The 21,669-nt window shown below is 38.6% G+C and overlaps 1 protein-coding gene across 6 annotated transcripts in view; it reads right to left on the bottom strand.

The window, feature by feature from the left end:
• PTPRN2 (protein tyrosine phosphatase receptor type N2) overlaps positions 1–21,669 on the bottom strand; it is a 1,070,187-nt gene that overhangs the window by 22,930 nt on the left and 1,025,588 nt on the right. For all 6 annotated transcript variants that reach the window (XM_048837619.2, XM_048837620.2, XM_048837615.2 and 3 more), the window contains 4 exons: positions 10,940–11,059; positions 9,554–9,720; positions 3,432–3,485; positions 1,143–1,207 (listed from right to left, as the gene is read on the bottom strand). In XM_048837619.2, the coding sequence (XP_048693576.1) occupies positions 1,143–1,207; positions 3,432–3,485; positions 9,554–9,720; positions 10,940–11,059 (406 nt within the window). The remainder of the gene's footprint in view (positions 1–1,142; positions 1,208–3,431; positions 3,486–9,553; positions 9,721–10,939; positions 11,060–21,669) is intronic.

The following is a 21,669-nucleotide window of genomic DNA, read 5'->3' as shown; positions in this document are numbered from 1 at the left end:
CAGCTAATCTGCATTACCATTTTCTTGTGAAGTGAAAACTCACATACACACAGGGCAAGATTGTGACTGACCATAGCACTAGCTTCAAAAAAGGGATGCAGAAAGACAGTGATGAGAAGGCAGAAGACTGCTATTTATTTCTTTCTGAAAGTGCGAGGTGCTGTACAAACACAAAGGAAGACATATTCCCTACCCCTAAAAACCTTACACTGTAAGACTATAAAACAGACAGACAGAAATGAAGTGGAAGTAAAGTGTTGATTGACCAAGTCCTTATAAAATAGGGTAGGGCTTTAAAACTGTGCAGCATTGGCTTGTCTCTGCTCCCACTGAGGTAAATGGCTTATGCTGAGCACTTTTGAAACTCCCAACTATTACACTTTTAACACAGTGGGTTATTTACTTTATTTTATTGTCTATTTATCAGACAGTGACTATCTTCATGTACCCCAGCATTTCCCATAATCAAATAAGTTATTGGGGGAATAAAAAGAAAGTACTTCATCCTTCCTGAGGGGAATCCACAGACTTTTTTTAAAATATATAACAATGTTGATTACTTATGATTTTCAGCTGTGCAGCTAAAACCCTTTATAGAAAGGTGCATTTCACAGATGGGCAAAATGGCGGCACAGGGAAGTTAAGTGACTTGTCCAAGGTCTGGCAAACAGACAATGGCAGAGCCGAGAACAGAATGCCGGTCAGCCAACTCCTGTTCCAATCCATTGCCACATCAACTGAAATACCGTCTCAAAATTGTGTTTAAACTACTGCTGCATAGGTGAGACGTGCCTGTACAACCCACTGAAAGGAATCAATTTACTGATTAGACAACACTAAATATTTATCATATAGTTCAAAGCTTTTTTTTTTTTAGCTGTAATACATATTTAAAATAATAAAATTAAAGCTACAAATCCTGCCTCTTCCAACAGCATACATGTCTAGGCTCCATTCATGAACAGCTTTTTTTTTTTTTTAAATCACTACAAGCACTGAAAATAAACTTAAGATCATTCAGTAAAGGGTACAATTTGCCTCTAATTTATTCTTGGGCCTTCTGTGAATATTTCTCTGTGTGTTACTATGGTAACCACCACATCTTTCAGCACTGAGAAAGCCACAAGCTTTTTGATTCTCACCTTTGGCCATTTTATTGAGAACCATGTCAATTAGAATGTAGGTTCCACTTCTTCCTGCACCATCACTGCCAACAGAAAGGGAGAAAGAAAAAACCATCAATGAACATCTAGACTCGAGAAAGAGAAAGGTAGCTATCATTATTTTTATACTGTGTCATACAAGGGGAAGAGAGGATAAATGGGGAGGGAAACAAGAGTAAGAGGAGAGGGAGAGAAAGCTTGCAATGGCTTTAATTAACACAAGCTGTTCATGTAGCATTAACTATTGTTCTACATGGATAGCAGGATTTTGTTTTATAGAGCAAAAGGTGTGTTTATTTAAAAAAATAATTAAGTAACAGTGAAAGGGTCAGTAATCCTAGAACAGGCAGCCATTTCTATGCACAAAGTGTTCACATAACAAGCGTATGGAATCTTGTATCCAAGATCAAGAATCATACAACAGGACAGTCACACGAGAGCTGGGGAAGAGAACAGCATCAACAATCCTCCAGAAATGACTGCTAACTCTATTTGTACTTGAGCAGCTAGGTTAGTTTGCATATGGACAGAGTGGTGCATTTCCCTTTCAGTTACTTTCCACTCTCCTTGACTCCGATTCAAGAACTTAGAATATTTTATTACTTAAGGATCAAATTCTTTCTTCACCAAGAAATAGGATACTAGACATTTGGACTTGAAAAATATCTCTCTATTGATTTCTTCTCTCACCCGCCTTGTTTAATTCTGCCTCAGTTGCAATAAGTGGGGAGAATATTATCATGTGATTTCTAAAAAATATCTTTAACCTTAGGATATTTCCAATCCTCCCTTGGAGATGCCTGATCAAGCCTTGTGAGGAAGCAAAGCTCCCTAATCTGAATGCAGCTTGTGTTCCTGTCAGGGAGCAGCTTGTAATTGGCAGCGTGATGTTCTTTTATGGTTGCTCCTAGCAAACATAATTAAGACTTTAAGTAATAGACTTTTTTCACTTCCCGCCCCAATATTTCTAAAAATGGGCATATGTGACCAATTGATTAGTCATTTTTTTTATCAACTAAGTTATTTCTAGTGATAGGTCACTTTGTCTACAGTATTACTAAGGAGGAAAAATGCAACACTGTAATGCACTTATAAGTTCCATTTACACATAGGCTATGAAACTACATCTTTGATAAGCCTCCACTGATGGGACAAGTTTGATCTGTATCATTTACTAGAACAATTTTTGCAGAGAGGCGGCCAGTGCTACTAAGCTCTCTCTCTCTCTTTACCGCATGCCCGATTCCCGACTGTGAAGGAAACAAAGAAACAGAGTCTTATTAATTCATCCAAATAGTGAGTGACAATGTAGTGGCCAGACTTAATAAAACATGAACTGCTAGGCTGAATGTTAGAGACATTTTCATCGATTAGATTCATAGAAGGCCGGCAAAAAATTTAAAGGACAGATCTTTCTACATTATATTCCTTCCTTCTTGGACCTCCTTAGTAAGACACAGGCTCCAGTCCATACTGTGCACCACACAATGTGTTATATGATCCTGTCCCTCCATAATGATCTCAGCAGGCTTGTGACACATGCAAAATATGCTGCCCTTCTCCCCCACTAACATGGAGGAGCACATAGTAAGCTATGTGGTGTTTCCTTCCAATATTATGATCTTTCCCCTGATCTTCTTGTCCACAAAAGAAAGGAAGTGGCTAAAGAATGAGAGCATGGCATTCACTATATAACATTGTCCCTACAGCTACAAAACCTAATATTTACATTATTACTTTAAGTTTTGTAGTGAGCCTTCAAACTGCTCTCATTTACATTCACCATACTGGCAGGCCTAAAGGGAATTTATGTTTAGAAGGTTTAAGCTTACTGCCCAACCAGCGGGCAGTTTTCCCCATCCCATTTCCTCTCATCAGTATTATTAAAAAAACAAAAATAAAAACATTTATCTAAATATTAACAATGCAGAACACAGTCTAAATTGGGAATACATGGCATTGCAATAACTTTGAAGCATATTTCTGAAATCAAAAAGCTGTAAATGAGACTTTTAAATACAGAAATCAGATGTAACTTGTGAATTAACATCTAAGATCATATTAAAGGGCAGACTTACTATGAAATAAGACCATCAGCTTTACTAGCATAAGAACTAAACTAAATAAATATTTTGACTTGGTTCATGATGTATCATCTTATTTGTGTAGTGATATATCTAAACCTTTAATGTGTCCATTTGGTTTTATTTATGTTAATTTCTTACAGCACAAAAATTTCTCTAAAGCTATTTTAATAATTGTACTTGCCTGCAGTGAACAATTACTGGACAAGAACGACCCCTGTAGCACTTGTTTACTTTTCTGCAATAAAACAGACAAAAATTAATAAATATATTATGTACAATTTCCTAAGCCAACTGTCAAAAGCATAAGTGGTAAGAAAAAGCAAATATTCATCTCTGTAAGAAATATGCAGCTTGATTAGCTCATATTATAACAAATAACTAAGTTATATACATAGTTTTGCTTCAAGTTTGTTTCTATTTTCCTGTTACAACAAATACATTTAAATTCCAAACATTGTTTCATGATACTCATATTCGCTGGTTAGCCAACAAATAAAGACACTCTCTTCCCATACTCTTTGCAGGTTAGGCAGAATCTCAGGTTGTGTATCATAAGATGTTTTGATTTTCAAAATGAACCTTGAGTTCATGAACTTTCTCACAGAAATTTTTAAATGCATTGTGTGAAGCCAAAATTGAAAGCAGGTATTACAGTCAGAATAATGTGGTCTTGTACAAAAAAGAGATTATCTTCAAAAAAGCAAAGAGTAACTACTCTGAAGAACTTCTTTCAGACATCTAATTATTTATGGTAGGGATGACTAAGATACCAGGGAGCTATGTGGCTATGGTCCCAATAGAAGAGTTTTACACACATAACATTTATAAGTAGTTTTATTGTCTAGATTTCTGGCTAACCAGTCTGAAATATTTGAAAAATATAGCTGAAGCCCCAAAAAGGACTACTAAACTGATATGCTGTTGTATTAATGTATTTGGACTAATACCTATTCTCATATCAATGAAGAAATATAAAAATGTTGAAGCAAACCAAGATACTCAGTATGGGATTTTGAATACTTGACACTAAAGAACTAAAATCTATTTAAGTAGGTTTTTTAAAAAAAAAAACAAAAATGGGTTACTGCTCTAGATATATATTTTACATGTGAAACACATTACTCATCTAAAAATGTAAAGTGTCTATGCATACATTAAAAATGCAAACAGAACAAAGGATAAAATGGGAAAGTACTCTTTCTAAGAAATCAGAACCCTTCCCTCTCTCTCCTTGATTAGACTTTTGATCTTACTATAAGATCTGCTATAAAACTATTTTATAAGACCGCTTCCAAAGGAGGTCTAGATGCACCAAGGTGATAATTGTTAACAGTAAGTATTTAACAGAATCTTAATTGCTAAGAAATTGCTGGTGACTATGAGTGTTAGAAATTTTAAAGCATCACTAATCACTTGAATCATTTAGTTTTTGGCTGTTCATCTATATTCTGTAACAATTGTGCTGGGTAAACTTTCATATATCTTTAAAAATGGCTTACAGCAAAGCCTACAGATACTTGAGGATCTATGTTTGAAAGGCAGTCTTTCAGATGCCCACAACTTGACCCAAACAGGCTACCACAGTTACAACAATGTTCCAAATAACCCTGTTTTCACAACTGGCCTTTTGTCATATAAGAGTCTAACCAGATACCATACATAGTAATAATGATACTTCATTCTTGTAACACAAATAACACTTGCGACAGCACTCTGAAGATATAAACATTAACAAATGAATCTTCACAAAACACGTGTGTGGTTGATAAATATGATTAATCCCCATTTTAGAGATGTGGAAACTGAGGCAGAGAGGTGAACTATATACTCAGGGCTTCAGAGCAAATAATTAGTAGAGCTGGGACTAGAATTCAGGATTTCTCCATTCCCAGTCTTGGGCTTATTTTTGTAAACCACACAGCCTCTCACATCTCAACATAGGGGTTTTATCCATATTCTTCCTATAATAAGAGTTAATAAGTACATGAGTTCTGATAATGTGCTAGAATAAGTCACATTCTCTGAAATACGTGTAAAACCACTAAAGAGAACCTGACAGTGGAAATTAAGTATGCTCTCTATCTACTTTCACTAAGGTATTTTTACAGGTACAGACAACAAGCTAATTTATTACCATGCAAAACCTGAATAACCACTACCCCCAAGTTTTAAAAGATTTTTAAGTGAAGAGTTAGATTTTTCTGTAAAGATACATCTTTTAATTATTTCTCAATCACTTATACAGGAGCCTTACAACCAACAGAGAAATTTCATATTTGGGAAGCAACTCCATGAACACAAAATTAAACTGGATATTTAATTATTTCTGTGTTACAGGGTAAATGAGATTTCAAACATCTATAAATTAACTCAGTACAATCATATGTCCAATCTGCAGCTGGTCGCTCTCTACCCTCCTCCACACCTACACCCACCTTGACAGAGTAACTTTTCTCCATTTAAAGCTAACAAGTAGACAGCTGTGTTTGTGATTTATTTTGCACTTGTGTGGTTCCTTTCTTTATTGCATAGAAACTTTACCAGGATATTAAGCATTGTTGTAATTAATTACAGAGGAAAGTATACTCTCAACAAAAAATTGAGATTTTTTGTAACCTATTTGTAAATCAAACAGACAGAGACATATATGTTGGGAAAAATACACCTTATGTTTATCATTTTTATTGATAAAGTTTCAAACATTTTTATCATCACACATTTCAGAAAACACATGAAAACAAAGGGGTTCAGTCCAGCTGATTTCTAGCTTAGTTTTATGAAAATATTTAAGAAATGCACCAGTATCCCATTTCTAAGCAGAGTGAGTCAAAAATTCATCAGTAAGCAAAGATCTTGAATGCTACAGAAAATATATATATATATATATATATATATATAAAATATACAGGAAGAATTAACTTAGAAAAGAATGATTAGTAATACAAACCAACCCTTGGCTCATTGAGTGAAAAAGAAATCATCATGCAAACCATCAGCAAGCAAAGGTCAGAGGTCGTTAGAGGCTCAGAAAAGGGGTTTCCCACATTGTCCCTGCTGCAGAGTCACAGTTTCCAATGATCACTTTTGTGACTATGCAACTGGGCTCATATTACTAGCTGCAACATCACAAAAATGACACTGGCAACCGCTAATTAGCTGGCAAAATAAGAATTTGTCCATTTTTAAAGTGAGCAGTGTTAGTAAATGCCATTGCACACAGCAAGAAGTGATAGCATAATATATATATTTTAAGCAAAGCCCTCACATGTGATGCTAATTATCTTTTAGCATAGCAGTCTCTCTTTAAAGTGTAAATGTGCTCCCTCTGGGCTCAAGAAATATTTAATTACACATATCAGTGCATGACTAACAAGCTAGTCCAGAGTTATAATGATTGGTCTATTCTTCAGAATGAAATTAGGACTCCAGAAGCATTAAAACTGACCAATGGTTTCTGTCTCAGCCTCACCTTTTAAGCACTGCATTTTGTAAGGACTTCTTAATATATAAAATAATCTTGTTTCAGCAATTTATACCTAAAAGAACTATATTAAAATACGATAGCTTTTTCCTCTAGGTTTGATTCATCTGCTAAATGCAACATCATCTAAAACACTGTCTGATACACAATAGGAAGAGAAATGTAAGCTTTCAGTTTCCAAAGAGACTTACAAATTTACTTCAATAATAGTTATAGAATCCATATTTCCATAGACTCTGGGCAAGGTAATTTTGGGAATCCAATTTTTCTTGGTGATGAATTATAAAAATAGAGGGTTGGTTATGTATATGCTGAAATTCATATATGTATGTGAATATATAAATATACACACATATCCATATATATATATACACAAACACATTCAATGCACATAAAAACATGGATATTAAAGGGATGAGAGTAGCACTTGCTAGCACCACTTTAAATAAGGGGATGTCGATATTCTGTCAGACACCCATTCTGAGGGCTTTTATAACTCAGTTGTGATCATTCACCACAGGTGAAACTTTAAAATAGCAGTTTTGGAGTGTAAAGCATTTATTCTAAAAACCAATTCTAAAATAAATTATCTCAGCAATAGTGCATTACGTTTATCATTAAAAAAAACAACGTAAGATGGCCAAGAAACTGAGAGAGTCATAAAAAGCAACTATTGTGCATGCAAAGATTACTTTTCAGAGAAATTTTACTATGCATTCAGTATTATGGATCTATAATACAAAGTCTACACTCAAGGAATGGTTATGGTAGCCTGTGAATACATATTAAATGAACACTGAAAACTCAGTTAAATCTTAACAGGTTCATTCTGACATCTACCTCAAGTCGGAAGCATGCCAAATGAACTACCTTCCTCTTCCAGTTTTAATTTCTTTTCTTTTAAAATACAGTGGGACTCTTTCATAATGTTGTTTTTCATTTCCCACACAACTTCATTAGAAGACTGCACACTTTTTGAGACAGGGATCGTGTCTCACTATAGGCCTGATCCTGCAGTGAACTGAGTGACTTCTATCCCTGCTGAAGTAAATGAGAAATGAAGTTGCTCAGCACATTGGACAACCTGGCCATATGGATCCATTAATGTTTTCACAGCAATCAGGAGCAAACTTTCCACTGACTGCAAAGGGGAAGAAACAGGCCCTGTGTTTGAACAGTGCTGTGGACTTTTACACCATGACATAATTGATTTTATTATATTGTTTATTAAAGTGGAAATTCAGAATTGCAGTTTGCATATTGCAAAGCATGGAACCAATTCAGGACTTTCACTACAGGATAGTTCACTATTGGCACTATTCTATACCACAGTTCCATTAAAAAGAAGGAAATCAAGCTATAAAAACCACATTACAGTAATATTAAGAGTTTGGACTAGAAGCCAGAGCAAAATCCTTGGAAAATTCAATTACAGCTCCAACTCCATTCTTATGCTAGTGCTCCCTGTTATTCCCTCCTCCTATAGTTTTGCATGAAGACACTGTAGCATATATACAGCATTACCCTGCCAAAATGCACATTGATTTTAGCAGGAGCTGTATCTGAGTATCAGACCCACGATACATAAGGTAACCCACTGTATATAATGTATAGGAGCAGAGTGATGGCTCAAGGATGGAGTTTTGTCCTTAATTCCAAGGGTAACATTTTGCCAGCAGACAATTATGCAAACTTCCAGCAACCTCAGTTGGATTTAGGGCCAGTTTCTTCCCTCGGATGCACATGCATAGCTTCCACTGGCTTCATTTATTGGAGGGCAGAAATTGGCCTTAAAATTCCTTGCTTTTGAGCATTTAATTGAGACCTTTAAATTACCTTAGCAGTCTGTAGATTAATATTACAGTAAACAGAAAACTACACCCTAATATTTGGCAACTTGCAGGATTTTGAACTGATTGCTCAAACTTTTCAAACACTCTTTTCATTGGCCACAAATTTATCACTGTGGAGTATCTAGTACAAATTAACATCTACACTGGACACATTAAGCATGGTTTTTAAGCAGAATGAGATTATTTCACTCCAATCTTTGTCATTCCTGGCTTTAATTTTGAAATTTAGATTAACAGTAAATATTCAAAGAATCCACTACTTAATTAGAAAGATGAAAAAGTTTAAAATTTTGTCTTTGTATATTAGTATGACACCTGTATTTTAAGGCAATATCAACTTCCTTTAAAATTCATGAGAGATCATACTTTGTCAGAATTTGCCTCTCCCTCTCCAGACTTCTACCCTCTTTCAAGCAACTAAACTCTAAGGGCCTGACCCCGTGGTCCTTAAAGGTATGCAACTCCCACTGGCTTGTCTTCACTGCTCTATAACTCAATGGTAGTTTAGCATGTACACACTGCACAGTGATTTATTTGTGAGATCCCTGCAGTGAGGATCAGAGGGTAGCCACACAAAAGGTCTTGAAGATGTAAACCCAGGTAAATAGTTGTGAAACAGAGAAATGCAAAGCCACAGGAAAAATATATAGAGGAAACAAATGTGTTCATTCCCTGGATAAGTGAGTGAGTCTTCAGAGCCAGGGAACAGTTAGTTTGTGGGAGAATATGGAAAATTACCTCAGCCTCCCTCTCCCTCGTTACCAAAAAACCACTGTTTATGCATACATATTGCAGAATGGGAGCCTATATTTGTATATAAACATATTGGTCTGACTTCACAAACTTGGTATAGAGTTATTAATTGAGGGACCTCTCTCCAGTACGGACATAGAGGATAACAGAAAGTGTTTCCTATACAAATAGTTCCCCAAATTTGTATTAAATAGACTGTTATGCTTTGTGTTGTACCTGCGAAAATCCAGAAGTGACCTTGTGGAAGCAGGAACTTTCTGATCATGCCAGCTAAGAAAATGGAATTGTGTCACGGTTCGGGTCTCATTGGTCTGTAGGTTTTTCAAGTAGAAGCTCCTCACTAGGAAATCCTCACACCAGATGTGCTCAGAAACCAGATTTACCTACATTATGTAGAAAGGAAAAAAACAGCAATCAAGAATTCAAGTTGAAAGTTGGTCTTTCAAAGAACATGGAATCCTTCTGAATGACAAGAACAAGCATAAGACTTATTTATTAACTGGCAACACCATGGAAATAGTTTGTTACTAGTAGCTATTGTAGCTGTTCTTGCGAGAGGGTTAGGGAGTAATGTTTCATTAAATTATGCTTAACATTTCTAGATAGTTTTCTTACAAGTCAAAAAATCTCCAAGTTGAGATTTTAGACTGATTACGATGGGCCATATATATGGTAAAGACGCTGCTTGATAATATGCCTTAGATCTACCCTTTCATTCTTCACTTGGAGACACCCACAATGATTGTCTTCCAGAAAATTGTCCAGGATGATTTGAGTAGTTTTCTTAAAAAAATAAATAGATGAGTCTCTCTCACTTGAGAACTTTCAGCCAATTTATTCTGTTCTGCAGAAGCCTACACATAATATGAAGAGCGGGATCATTTTTACAACTGATAATATTTTAGAAAAAAAAATGCATAACTGGAGTTCAACTAACTATTATTCCTCAGAATCATTTATCACTTATTCTTCACACTGTGCCCATTATAGTATTATTGTCTTCATTCACTAAACCAGAAGACCAGGGAAAATAATGGACACTCAAAAGTCATTGTACATAGCAACAATGTGATATGATTGATATACTGAGACAGATATATCAAACAGAAAGAATGTAATTTTTTTCCCACATAACTGAGGCTGAAGCTAAAAAGTAAATAGTTTTAATCACAGAAGAATGTATATGTATATAATTACACACACACACAGGCTCTCTCTATAAACCCATATATAGCTCTCCTAAGGCACAATTCGTTATTTATAAACATACTATTTTCCTTAAAAATATAAATATTCAGTTATTACATACTTTCATACATTAATCACAAATCAATGAGTGGGAGATTCTCTATCCTTTATCTTACCAATATATTTGACCCATCGTTTACTAGATTTTCTTCTATGTAAAACTACATTGTTATCAAGATATGCATAGTTTTTTCTGTGAACATCAAACAACTCGTAAGTACCACTACACTAGCATAATATGGGAAACCTCAAGTCAATTTACAGGTCAGATCTGATTAAACAATATTTTGCTCTGTATGAAATCAGTCCACACACTTACTGTCAAGTTTACAACCAGATATTTTGTTTAAGTACCTCATAGATGTGGTAGAGGTTTGACCCTTCATCTGGCCAATAGTGGTAGCACTGCTTGACTCCATTTTCAGTAAGGGGTGTCAGCATGACAATAACCACACAGCCGTTCTCCCAGACCATCTGCAGACAAAGACAGACACCGTGGCCACACTGTGACTGCCTAATTATTGCGTGACATGTATAATTACTGCACTCAGACACACAATCAAAATTTATTCCATTCACAGGAAAATTTATTTCATTTTCATTAGAGACTTTTACTCTGCAGCTGCTTTCAAATCCCTGAATAAACTGGCACCATATTTTGCATGCTTCCCTGAAATATTAAAGAATTTCCAATGAATTCAATCCATGCCCTTAAAAAAACAAAAAACAAACAAAAAAAGAAAATCCCACAAAGCTTCCCATCCCTAGGACTGTTTTCAGCTGTTTTTCTTTCACACTTTCAGATCCATAAAGGAAATGCTTAAAAAAACCACAACTGTTTAGTGTCAGATGTTTTATACTAAAAGAGCATGGACACATGTAATTAACAATATACTGACTTGCTAAAGTAACGCAAACTGAAGTCTGTTTGTATGCTCAGATTTGTTTCTTTTTGCTGTTTGTTATGCACAAAAAGCTGCTGAACAAGTACCTTAATGAAGTAGTCATAAAAGTTGCATCCAACAAAGCTTAGGGGCAACAAAAAACTCTCCTTGAGAACTATTGAGGTGGATAAATGTTCCTTTCACAAACATTGTGTTAAAATATATTTACTGACGTACATTTTTAATTTAAATTTTATGTAGGATATAAAATGAAACAGTGCAACCCACCCTCCAGGCTATCCACTCCCCAAACAAGACAGCAGGAGCACAAGAGAACAACGAACCAGCTAACAGCATGACTGTTTAATAATTTAAAATAGCCACAGAGTGGAAAACAGGAATCCAAGGCTCTTCAACTAAAGGGTTTGTGGATGTTTTCACACAAACAAGAAAACAAGCAAAGATCGTCTGGCATATCTGCGCTCCAAACACAGCTCATGAGTGAACAAAAACACTGCTATGAATTAATACTGAGCAGCATAATCATGAAAAACCATTATTATTATGGTGTACATTGATGTTATATTTGCATACAACTTTCATTGTCTTTTTATTAGCATATTAAATTACTGAGTGAAAAGAAAACTGCTCTTTTTGTGAAGGGTTAAGTTTATTTCACAGAAATATTCATAAGCAACTGTATTGAGATGTAAATTTTGTAAATACAAAGGGCCTTTATCTAAACTGCACAAAAATGATACATTTAATTAATTTTTTTTAAATGCATATTATACAGTCAAATAAAAAGGTTTTCCATTTAATAGTATTAAGTCTCCTCTTTTAAATCTATCTTGCATATGTACACAAATATTTTCCTTTAACATAAATTTGTTTCCTTATACAGTACAATAGTTAACATCCGTAAAGCATCTTTTTATACCAAAACTTAGTGAAATATATTTTGGGTTTCTAAAGTTTGGGGCTTTTTTTGTGGTTTTGGGAGGCGGGGCTCAGAGAGGCAAATTATGACTAATTTTTTCTTGGAGTAAATACATTTATCCCTCTTCCCCAACCCCCCCCCCCCACCCGCCAAAAAGAAAAGAGACTGGTCTTCTCTGAATGAACCAAGGTTCCTAACAAGATCTTTAGAATCCACCAGCCCCTTCTGCCACCAATTCTCAACATTTCAAAAATGGTAAACTTGGGTTACATTGGTATAGAATTTATTAAAATTATTCTTTTTCTTTGGTGGATTTTTATTGGTTTTATCCTATAACTGGACACCTTAGGTAAATTAGGGAAGATAATGCCATTTTCACCCAGGCCCACACATCTTCAGACTTCTTTAGTTTGAAATCAGACTAAGATAAGAATTCTTACTTTAAAAGGTATACAGACTTTAAAACTATCCTCACTAAATCAGTACTTTCATCACATCACAATTTAATGTGCCTTTAGAAGGTATAGAAGCTCATTGAAGCCATTACGAAAATGAGGAGAAACACAGTTTTTATGAGTGTAATAAAAATACAATGATCTAGACCATAAACTAATCATCTAGCACTCTGCTTGTGCCACCCAAGTGTAACATTATAGAAGCCCACTCATTTAGAGGAATCCTTACAGTTTGGTTACACCGTTCATTGGTTCAAAGATACAGCATTTCATTACAGAGGAGCTGTCTGAATCTCTGAAGATTTCATTAAGTATAAATCCAAATGAAAGTTAATTTAAACAAACAATTTCCAAGTTACTCTGGGGTATAATATTTCTTTAAGGTCATTGTGTGAAAACGTAGAAGCCAAATACACTAAATCAAACAGGCAATGCAATCTAGTAGCGTCGTCATCACCACCACAGGCAGTTGTGACTGTATTGCCAGTGCTTCCCGGACATAAGAGATAGTCACCAAGACGCATCAACGGGGACTTTAAGATTAACATGTATTCTCCATTTTTTTAAACAACACTTTGTTGGGCCATCAGACATTTACTTGTATTTCTTCATGGATAAAAGTAGAAGAGGGATGGACCAAACCCAGACCATAGAATTTTACACTGCGGCCAATGGATGACCTCATTCATAATCTGGAGGTGGGGCCTTCAGAAACTACAGCTCCCGGAGCACTATACTTTGGGCCCTTGTTTCCCAGAATTCCTTGCCTCCTAAAGCATAGCCAGTTCCTGCCCAAATGCTAGTGTTGCTTTTCATTCTCCAATTCCACCTTTGTCTAGATCAGGTTCTGTTCTAACTTTGCTTCCTGCATTATAATTTTCTGCCAGGAAGTATATACTTCTGCCAAGTCCTGCTTAGCTTCCTCCAGTTGTTCCTCCAGGCTGTGAAGATGTCTCAGGGTTTCCAAGTGATCTAACAAGTCCTTCCAATCCTCTTTTTTGTGTCAATAAGGGCTAAGCATCCTTGACTGTAGCTGCAGTACCTGAGTAGGTTTCTCCCTTACAGGCTCAGGTACCATCCCCTACCACATCGAGGCCAGGAAACCTTGCCAGTCTCTGCCCTGGATCACAGGCCATGGAAAACTCCTCACCGCTCTGACTCTCTCTCAGCCACGCTGACCTTGTACCTCTAACTCCACCACAGCTGACGAGTCCCTCTGTGTACCCAAGATATGTGGAATGGGAGGTGTTGGTCTATAATACCAGACGGAAGTCCATTTCCCCTGGTAAGAGTTTGCCTGCAGCCTGATTCCCCCAGGCCCCTCAGTACCTGTTTCCTCAGTTTGATGGATCCCACAGAGGGTGATGTACAACCCTGACTTAAGGAGCCTCTCAAACCACAAATCCAGGCAGTCACACTCCATCCGGGGACAGTGTCTTATCACATGTCCCAGTTGCTCACAGCTAAAACACAAAATGAGGCTTCCCTGGCTACCTTCCATGATGCTTCCACTGGAGGGAACAACTGGGCTCGGGGTCAATGGCTGATCTGAGCGCCAAAATTTAGGGCTGCCCAGGATTCTTCTTCCCGGTGGGGATTCCTCACCCTCTGGAGACTGGGGTCTTACCTCTTCCTGCTTTCCTGGGGTGATATTTTTACTCTGGCCCAGCACCCAGCTTGCTTGGTACTATCTGTCTCCAAATAGGCCTCTTTTCTTTCTATTAGAGTGCTGGCAGAAACTGGCCAAAATGGCCAGACTCAGCTTTGGGCCCCACCTAGCAGAACCTGCAGAAATTGTTTTATGACAATTTGATCCATAATTTCCCCTACAGTGTATGTCTTTGTGTATAGCCTGCACAATGCCAGGTCTCAGAGCCACTGAGTCATCACCCTGGGCTGTGTTCCCTGAGGGAATGGTTCCATTCTACAGTGGTGTTGATAGGCTTCAGGTGTCAGCTCCAACTGATCTAAAGTGACTTCTCTGACTAGGGAATGTGATTTTGTCAGCTCATCGGACAGGGCCCTATATTTCGCTTGGGCCTCCCCTGACAGAAATAGGTGCTACCTGGGATACCCAGGATGATTCTTCCCATCTGCTGCTCTAGCCACCCATTCAAATATACATAAAATGCCTCCAGGTTATTGTCTGACCCCAGCTTCACTAACCCCGAAACTGGCATGCTGACGTCTCCTTCCCCAGGAGGCACTCAATTTCCTGAGGTCAGTTTTTCCCAGGCATTGCAGGAAATGCTCCTGCTGCAGCTGCTGGGTTGCCTGCTGCCTTTGCTGTCCTTGCAGCACCTGCAGGAGGCAGCCTGGGTTTGATTTTGCTGTGCTGCCAGCATGCAGACTACGTCCTCCATTCTGCGGCTTTTCCATTATTTCTCCTTTTTCAGAGGGGTTCTCAGTGGATCCCAGACAAGCCCTGACATGTGACAAAGTTGTCATCACAATATGCCCCCCCCTTGTGGCTAGATGTGTCATTGAAGCAGCTGTGTCTCAATTTTCCCTGACTGTCATAGAATCATAGAATATCAGGGTTGGAAGGGACCTCAGGAGGTCATCTAGCCCAACCCCCTGCTCAAAGCAGGACCAATCCCCAACTAAATCATCCCAGCCAGGGTTTTGTCAAGCCTGACCTTAAAAACTTCTAAGGAAGGGGATTCCACCACCTCCCTAGGTAACGCATTCCAGTATTTCACCACCCTCCTAGTGAAAAAGTTTTTCCTAATATCCAACCTAAACCTCCCCCACTGCAACTTGAGACCATTACTCCTCATTCTGTCATCTGCTATCACTGAGAACAGTCTAGATCCATCCTCTTTGAAACCTCCCTTTCAGATAGTTGAAAGCAGCTATCAAATCCACCCTCATTCTTCTCTTCTGCAGACTAAACAATCCCAGTTCCCTCAGCCTCTCCTCATAAGTCATGTGTTCCAGTCCCCTAATAATTTTTGTTGCCCTCTGTCATAAATATAAAGGGAAGGGTAAACCCCTTTGAAATCCCTCCTGGCCAGGGGAAAGCTCCTCTCACCTGTAAAGGGTTAAGAAGCTAAAGGTAACCTCGCTGGCACCTGACCAAAATGACCAATGAAGAGACAAGATACTTTCAAAAGCTGGGAGGAGGGAGAGGAACAAAGGGTCTGTGTCTCTCTGTATGCTGCTCTTGCCAGGGACAGACCAGGAATGGAGTCTTAGAACTTTTAGTAAGTAATCTAGCTAGGTATGTGTTAGATTATGATTTCTTTAAATGGCTGAGAAAAGCATTGTGCTGAATAGAATAACTATTTCTGTCTGTGTATCTTTTTTGTAACTTAAGGTTTTGCCTAGAGGGGTTCTCTATGTTTTTGAATCTAATTACCCTGTAAGATATCTACCATCCTGATTTTACAGGGGGGATTTCTTTATTTCTATTTACTTCTATTTTTTATTACAAGTCTTCTTGTAAAAAACTGAATGCTTTTTCATTGTTCTCAGATCCAAGGGTTTGGGTCTGTGGTCACCTATGCAAATTGGTGAGGCTTTTTATCCAACATTTCCCAGGAAAGGGGGGGTGCAAGTGTTGGGAGGATTGTTCATTGTTCTTAAGATCCAAGGGTCTGGGTCTGGGTCTGTAGTCACCTAGGCAAATTGGTGAGGCTTTTTACCAAACCTTGTCCAGGAAGTGGGGTGCAGGGTTTTGGGAAGTATTTTGGGGGGAAAGACGCGTCCAAACAGCTCTTCCCCAGTAACCAGTATTAGTTTGGTGGTGGTAGCGGCCAGTCCAAGGACAACGGGGGGAATATTTTGTACCTTGGGGAAGTTTTGACCTAAGCTGGTAAAGATAAGCTTAGGAGGTTTTTTTTCATGCAGGTCCCCACATCTGTACCCTAGAGTTCAGAGTGGGGGAGGAACCTTGACACCCTCTGCTGGACGTTTTCCAATTTTTCCACATCCTTCTTGTAGTGTGGGGCCCAAAACTGGACACAGTACTCCAGATGAGGACCAACGTCGAATAGAGGGGAACGATCACGTCCCTCGATCTGCTGGCAATGCCCCTACTTATACATCCCAAAATGCCATTGGCCTTCTTGGCAACAATGGCAGACTGTTGACTCATATCCAGCTTCTTGTCCACTGTAACCCCTAGGTCTTTTTCTATAGAACTGCTGCCTAGCCATTCGGTCCCTAGTCTGTAGCGGTGCATGGGATTCTTCTGTCCTAAGTGCAGGACTCTGCACTTGTCCTTGTTGAACCTTATCGGATTTCTTTTGGCCCAATCCTCTAATTTGTCTAGGTCCCTCTGTATCCTATCCCTATCCTCCAGCGTATCTACCTCTCCTCCTTTAGTGTCATCTGCAAACTTGCTGAGACTGCAATCCACATCATCCTCCAGATCATTTATGAAGATATTGAACAAAACCTGCCCCAGGACCGACTCCTGGGGCACTCCACTTGATACCGGCTGCCAACTAGACATGGAGCCATTGATCACTAACCGTTGAGCCCAACAATCTAGCCAGCTTTCTATCCACTTTATTGTCCATTCATCCTGCCCTTCTTTAACTTGCTGGCAAGAATACTGTGGGAGATCGTGTCAAAAGCTTTGCTAAAGTCAAGGAACAACACGTCCACTGCTTTCCCCTCATCCACAGAGCCAGTTATCTCGTCATAGAAGGCAGTTAGATTAGTCAGGTATGACTTGCCCTTGGTGAATCCATGCTGACTGTTCCTGATTACTTTCCTCTCCTCTAAGTGCTTCAGAATTGATTCCTTGAGGACCTGCTCCATGATTTTTCCAGGGACTGAGGTGAGGCTGACTGGCCTGTATTTCCCTGGATCCTCCTCCTTCCCTTTTTTAAAGATGGGCACTACATTAGCCTTTTTCCAGTCATCCGGGACCTCCCCCGATCGCCATGAGTTTTCAAAGATAATGGCCAATGGCTCTGCAATCACATCCATCAACTCCTTTTGGCCTACTCCAGCTGCAGACAGTGGTGAGCTGGAGCCGGTTCACACCAGGTAAGCACCTCCGGGACTCCCCACCTCGCCCCCCGGTAGGTGCCTCTGGCTCTTAGGGGTGGGGTGCGCACCCACTACGGTGGCCCACGAGACCCTCCTGCCCGGTTCTGGGGGCAGACAGGGGAGGGGGATGGATGGGGCAGGAGTCCCAGGGGGCTGGGGTGGGCAACGACCCCCGCGTGGAGTGAGGAGGGAACCCGTTGTTAAGATTTTGGCAGCTCATCACTGGCTGCAGAGGTGACCTAAGTAAACCTTCAGCCTGGCGCTTATCTTCTTCCTCCTCCCTGGTTCAATCAATCCCCTGATCCAGGGGCTGGCACGCTCCTCCCATTACTCAGGGTTCCAGGTAGGCTCCAGGTCATCAGAGCCCCATCTCAGCAAGGCTTCCAGCTTTCCCCGGAGAAGCCTGTCTGGTCCTTTTTTCCACTTTCTCCCTCACAGCCTTCTTTTCAGGCTGCTTCCCAGTGAAAGGGCACTTCCTAATTCTCTTCTCTAGGTCTCCTCCCCACAACTGGGCTCATCCAGCTTTCTATGGCGGCAAACCCTGCCTCCCCCCACTGCATTTTATTTCTAATTAGTCCTGGCTTACCTTCCAGGTGCACCAAGGCTGGTTAATTGGCCTCTCAGGACCATTTTAACCCTTTTGCAACCTGTATGGGGTAAAGACAATCACAGGCCCTTGTACGCCTTTCAAGTTGGCAATGTGGCACCCCTGCTTATAGAAGAAACATTCAACGACACTCAGAAGCAGTAGCCTAGTAGGAGAGCTGCTGATGCTAACTAATGACTGGAAGACCAATGATAAATTCCTGAATTTTTCAAATTATGTATGCAATAAAAGAGCAAAGAGATTGTAAGCTCTTTGATGCAGGGACTGTCTCTTTGTTATATGTTTGTACATATAACACTAGGGCCCTAGCCTCTAAATGTTACTGTAATACAAATAAAATAATGAATAATAATGCAAAATAAGATATTCTTTGCTCATTTAGCTAGTGCAGTTTCACTTTAATTGTTTATTACTGTATAATACTTCCAGTAGACCAAGAACCTTTGAATGGAATGCACTGCGTAAATGTAGTGAAATTTTCATTATATGAGATCTCCCTACTGACTCTGCTATGAAAGCTATGCTGAGAAATGAGGACAGAGTATCATTTTCTATGCACTAACTAGAAATTTTACAAACTACATGCACATGGATTAATACAGCTCAATTTAACAATCTTTAACGTGGTTCTGCTGTATGCTTCAACCTCAAGACAGTTCTCACAGGTGAGTAAAACCATCTTTTTCATTCATTACAAATTAAGGGCTAGTCCTGCAACCCTTAGATGAAAAGTGTATTAATTTGATATCATTGGGGCTACTTGTGGGTGAAATTCACCATATGCAGAAAGCCCACACAGGGCTATGTGTCATGTCAGTCTCATATAAGTGGTGAACAGAACTGGTGAGTGCCCTCTGCATAAGGATGAATTTCACTCTGTGTGGATTACTTGCATAAGGGTTGCAGAATTGGTTTCCAAATAAAGACAAAAACAAAGCTGTAAATGGAAGAATCATTGCATTGTAACACTATCATCAAGAGTGACAACTTTAAAAAAAAAATAGAAAATTTTAAAATCTCCTTGGTCATTAGCTTTTAATAAAACAACTTTGGTTAATCACTTAAAAATTCTCATGTTTCAGGTATTCTTACAAGGGAATGGTAATTGTTTTAAGTGCATATTCAAAATAATTAGTCCATCCAAAACCTTGTGTGTGGAAGGTGGCACTAATCCTATATCTTATTTTAATGACCAGGGAAGTGATCACATGTGTGCTTCAACTAGAAATACTGCACTTCTTTAGTAGGGACGATGGACAAATTTTAAGAATGAATGGATTTCAGTGTAGACAACACATATGGTCATAGGTTAAATCCAACTTCTGTTAATTAAAAACAAGAACAAGCTGATCATCCAAGTAATAGGCAATATTTTAAAATACATTGCAGCAGGCACCGTCTGGGTATTTTAACAATGGGAATAAAGTAGCAGCACAGAAAAAAAAAGGTAAATTTATTTTTCAGGGTTTTAATAAAACCTGGCAATGTTAAAGACAAAGAAAAACTCAGCACTGAGAAAGAAGAAAATTCCTTAAAATTAAAAATGTAAAATCCAGACCATTGCAGAATCAGATATATTTTACTGGTTAGATTTTGTGAAGCTGAATTCATTTAACAATGGCTTATTTTTAACTTCTTCATTTCAAATGGATAGCGTTAATCACAAAACGATTTTTTTCCACCACAAAAAAAGTTTTGATTAAATGAAAATGTTTACATTTAAACTTCTTGTGTTTTAATTGAAAAACCAAAAATTTAAATCAAGGCATGTTTTGATTTTGGATTTGCAATTTTTCAATTAAAGCAAAAAATATCCATACAAATGAATATTTTCCATGAAAATGTAAATGAAGTCAAAAAAACAATTTTCTGTCCAAAATGTTTTGATGGAAAATGTCTGATGATCTTTAATATTTCACATAAGATAAGGGTCAAACTGGGCCAAGTCACGGCTGAGTCATATGGCTCAGCAAATAGGAACTTTAAAGACAGAAAGCTGTTGGAAAAAGTCTGTAGGGTTGCAAAGACAGCCTTCAAAATATGTGTTGAGATATAAACAGTCTTTACAGGTAGCTTGAAACAATAACTCAAAGGACTGGGAAACTTACATCAACATAGCTACATGTCTCAGGGGTGTGAAAAATCCACACTGAGAGACACAGGTAAGCTGACCTAACCCCCACTGTAGACAGCACCAGATCAACAGAATTCTTCTGTCAACGTAGCCACCACTTCTTCATCGGGTGGGTCACCTATACCAGTGGGAGGGGTTCTCCTGTCCGTGTAGGTAGTGTCTACACTGCAGCGCTACAGCAGTGCAGATGTAGCGCAGTAGCTGGGTCACTGCAGCAGTTTATGTGTAGACACACCCTTAAGAGAGGCAAGAACTGTTCCCAGTAATTTCAATGTGGTGTTAAATCAGCCTAATTATGACAATTTAAATGTCAAGACTGTTACCCAATGTTAACATTGCCAATTGACACATACACACACACACACGAGGGACAATCATATTATGAAGATCTGCACAATATGGTATGACTGGTATTTCATTTTGGTATGGAGTGCATGGCACTTGGTCAGCAGGCAGAGATTGGGAGGGTACAACTACTATTCTCCCATCCAATTTAAGCCATAATTCAAGGACAAGCATGGTAACCATGCACTGCTTTATTGAATGGCTGTGCAATTACTAATGATGTATTTATTTCACATAGCTTGACATGTTATTAAACCTTGAGGGGACACAGTTATGTACCCATCTCTCCCTTGCCTTCTTTCATTTATCAAATTAAATTTGCATATTTTACACATCAGATCACTGTGCCTCTTTTTGGCTGCTTTCCTTTTTTGAAGATAAGAAGCAATTAGGGATGCGGCAAGTTCAGTTCCATGCAAGGAAAATAAACTCATGAATCAAGACGACTTGAAAGCAATGTGTTCTGCATGTTTCTCCACAGTCCACAAGAGAAAAATCTGTAGAGATACCAGTTTGTTTTAAAATCAATTTTAGAGCTCACAAAACATGCCACACCGAGAGCACCATGGATAGAAGTCATATTTCACCACAGCTGAGGTGGGGACAGCATGCGCCCCCACACAATCCTGCCAATATGCCTAGGACACACATTCAGTCCTTGGCCCGAGACTGCCTGTATGTGTGTCACTTGCTATGGTAGCTTTGGTGATGTAGC

Source organism: Caretta caretta, chromosome 2, assembly GCF_965140235.1.
Source record: "Caretta caretta isolate rCarCar2 chromosome 2, rCarCar1.hap1, whole genome shotgun sequence".
In the NCBI taxonomy this organism is placed as follows: Eukaryota; Metazoa; Chordata; order Testudines; family Cheloniidae; genus Caretta; species Caretta caretta.
The sequence above is the reverse complement of the archived record's forward strand: the minus strand, read 5'-3'. Positions and strand labels throughout refer to the sequence as shown.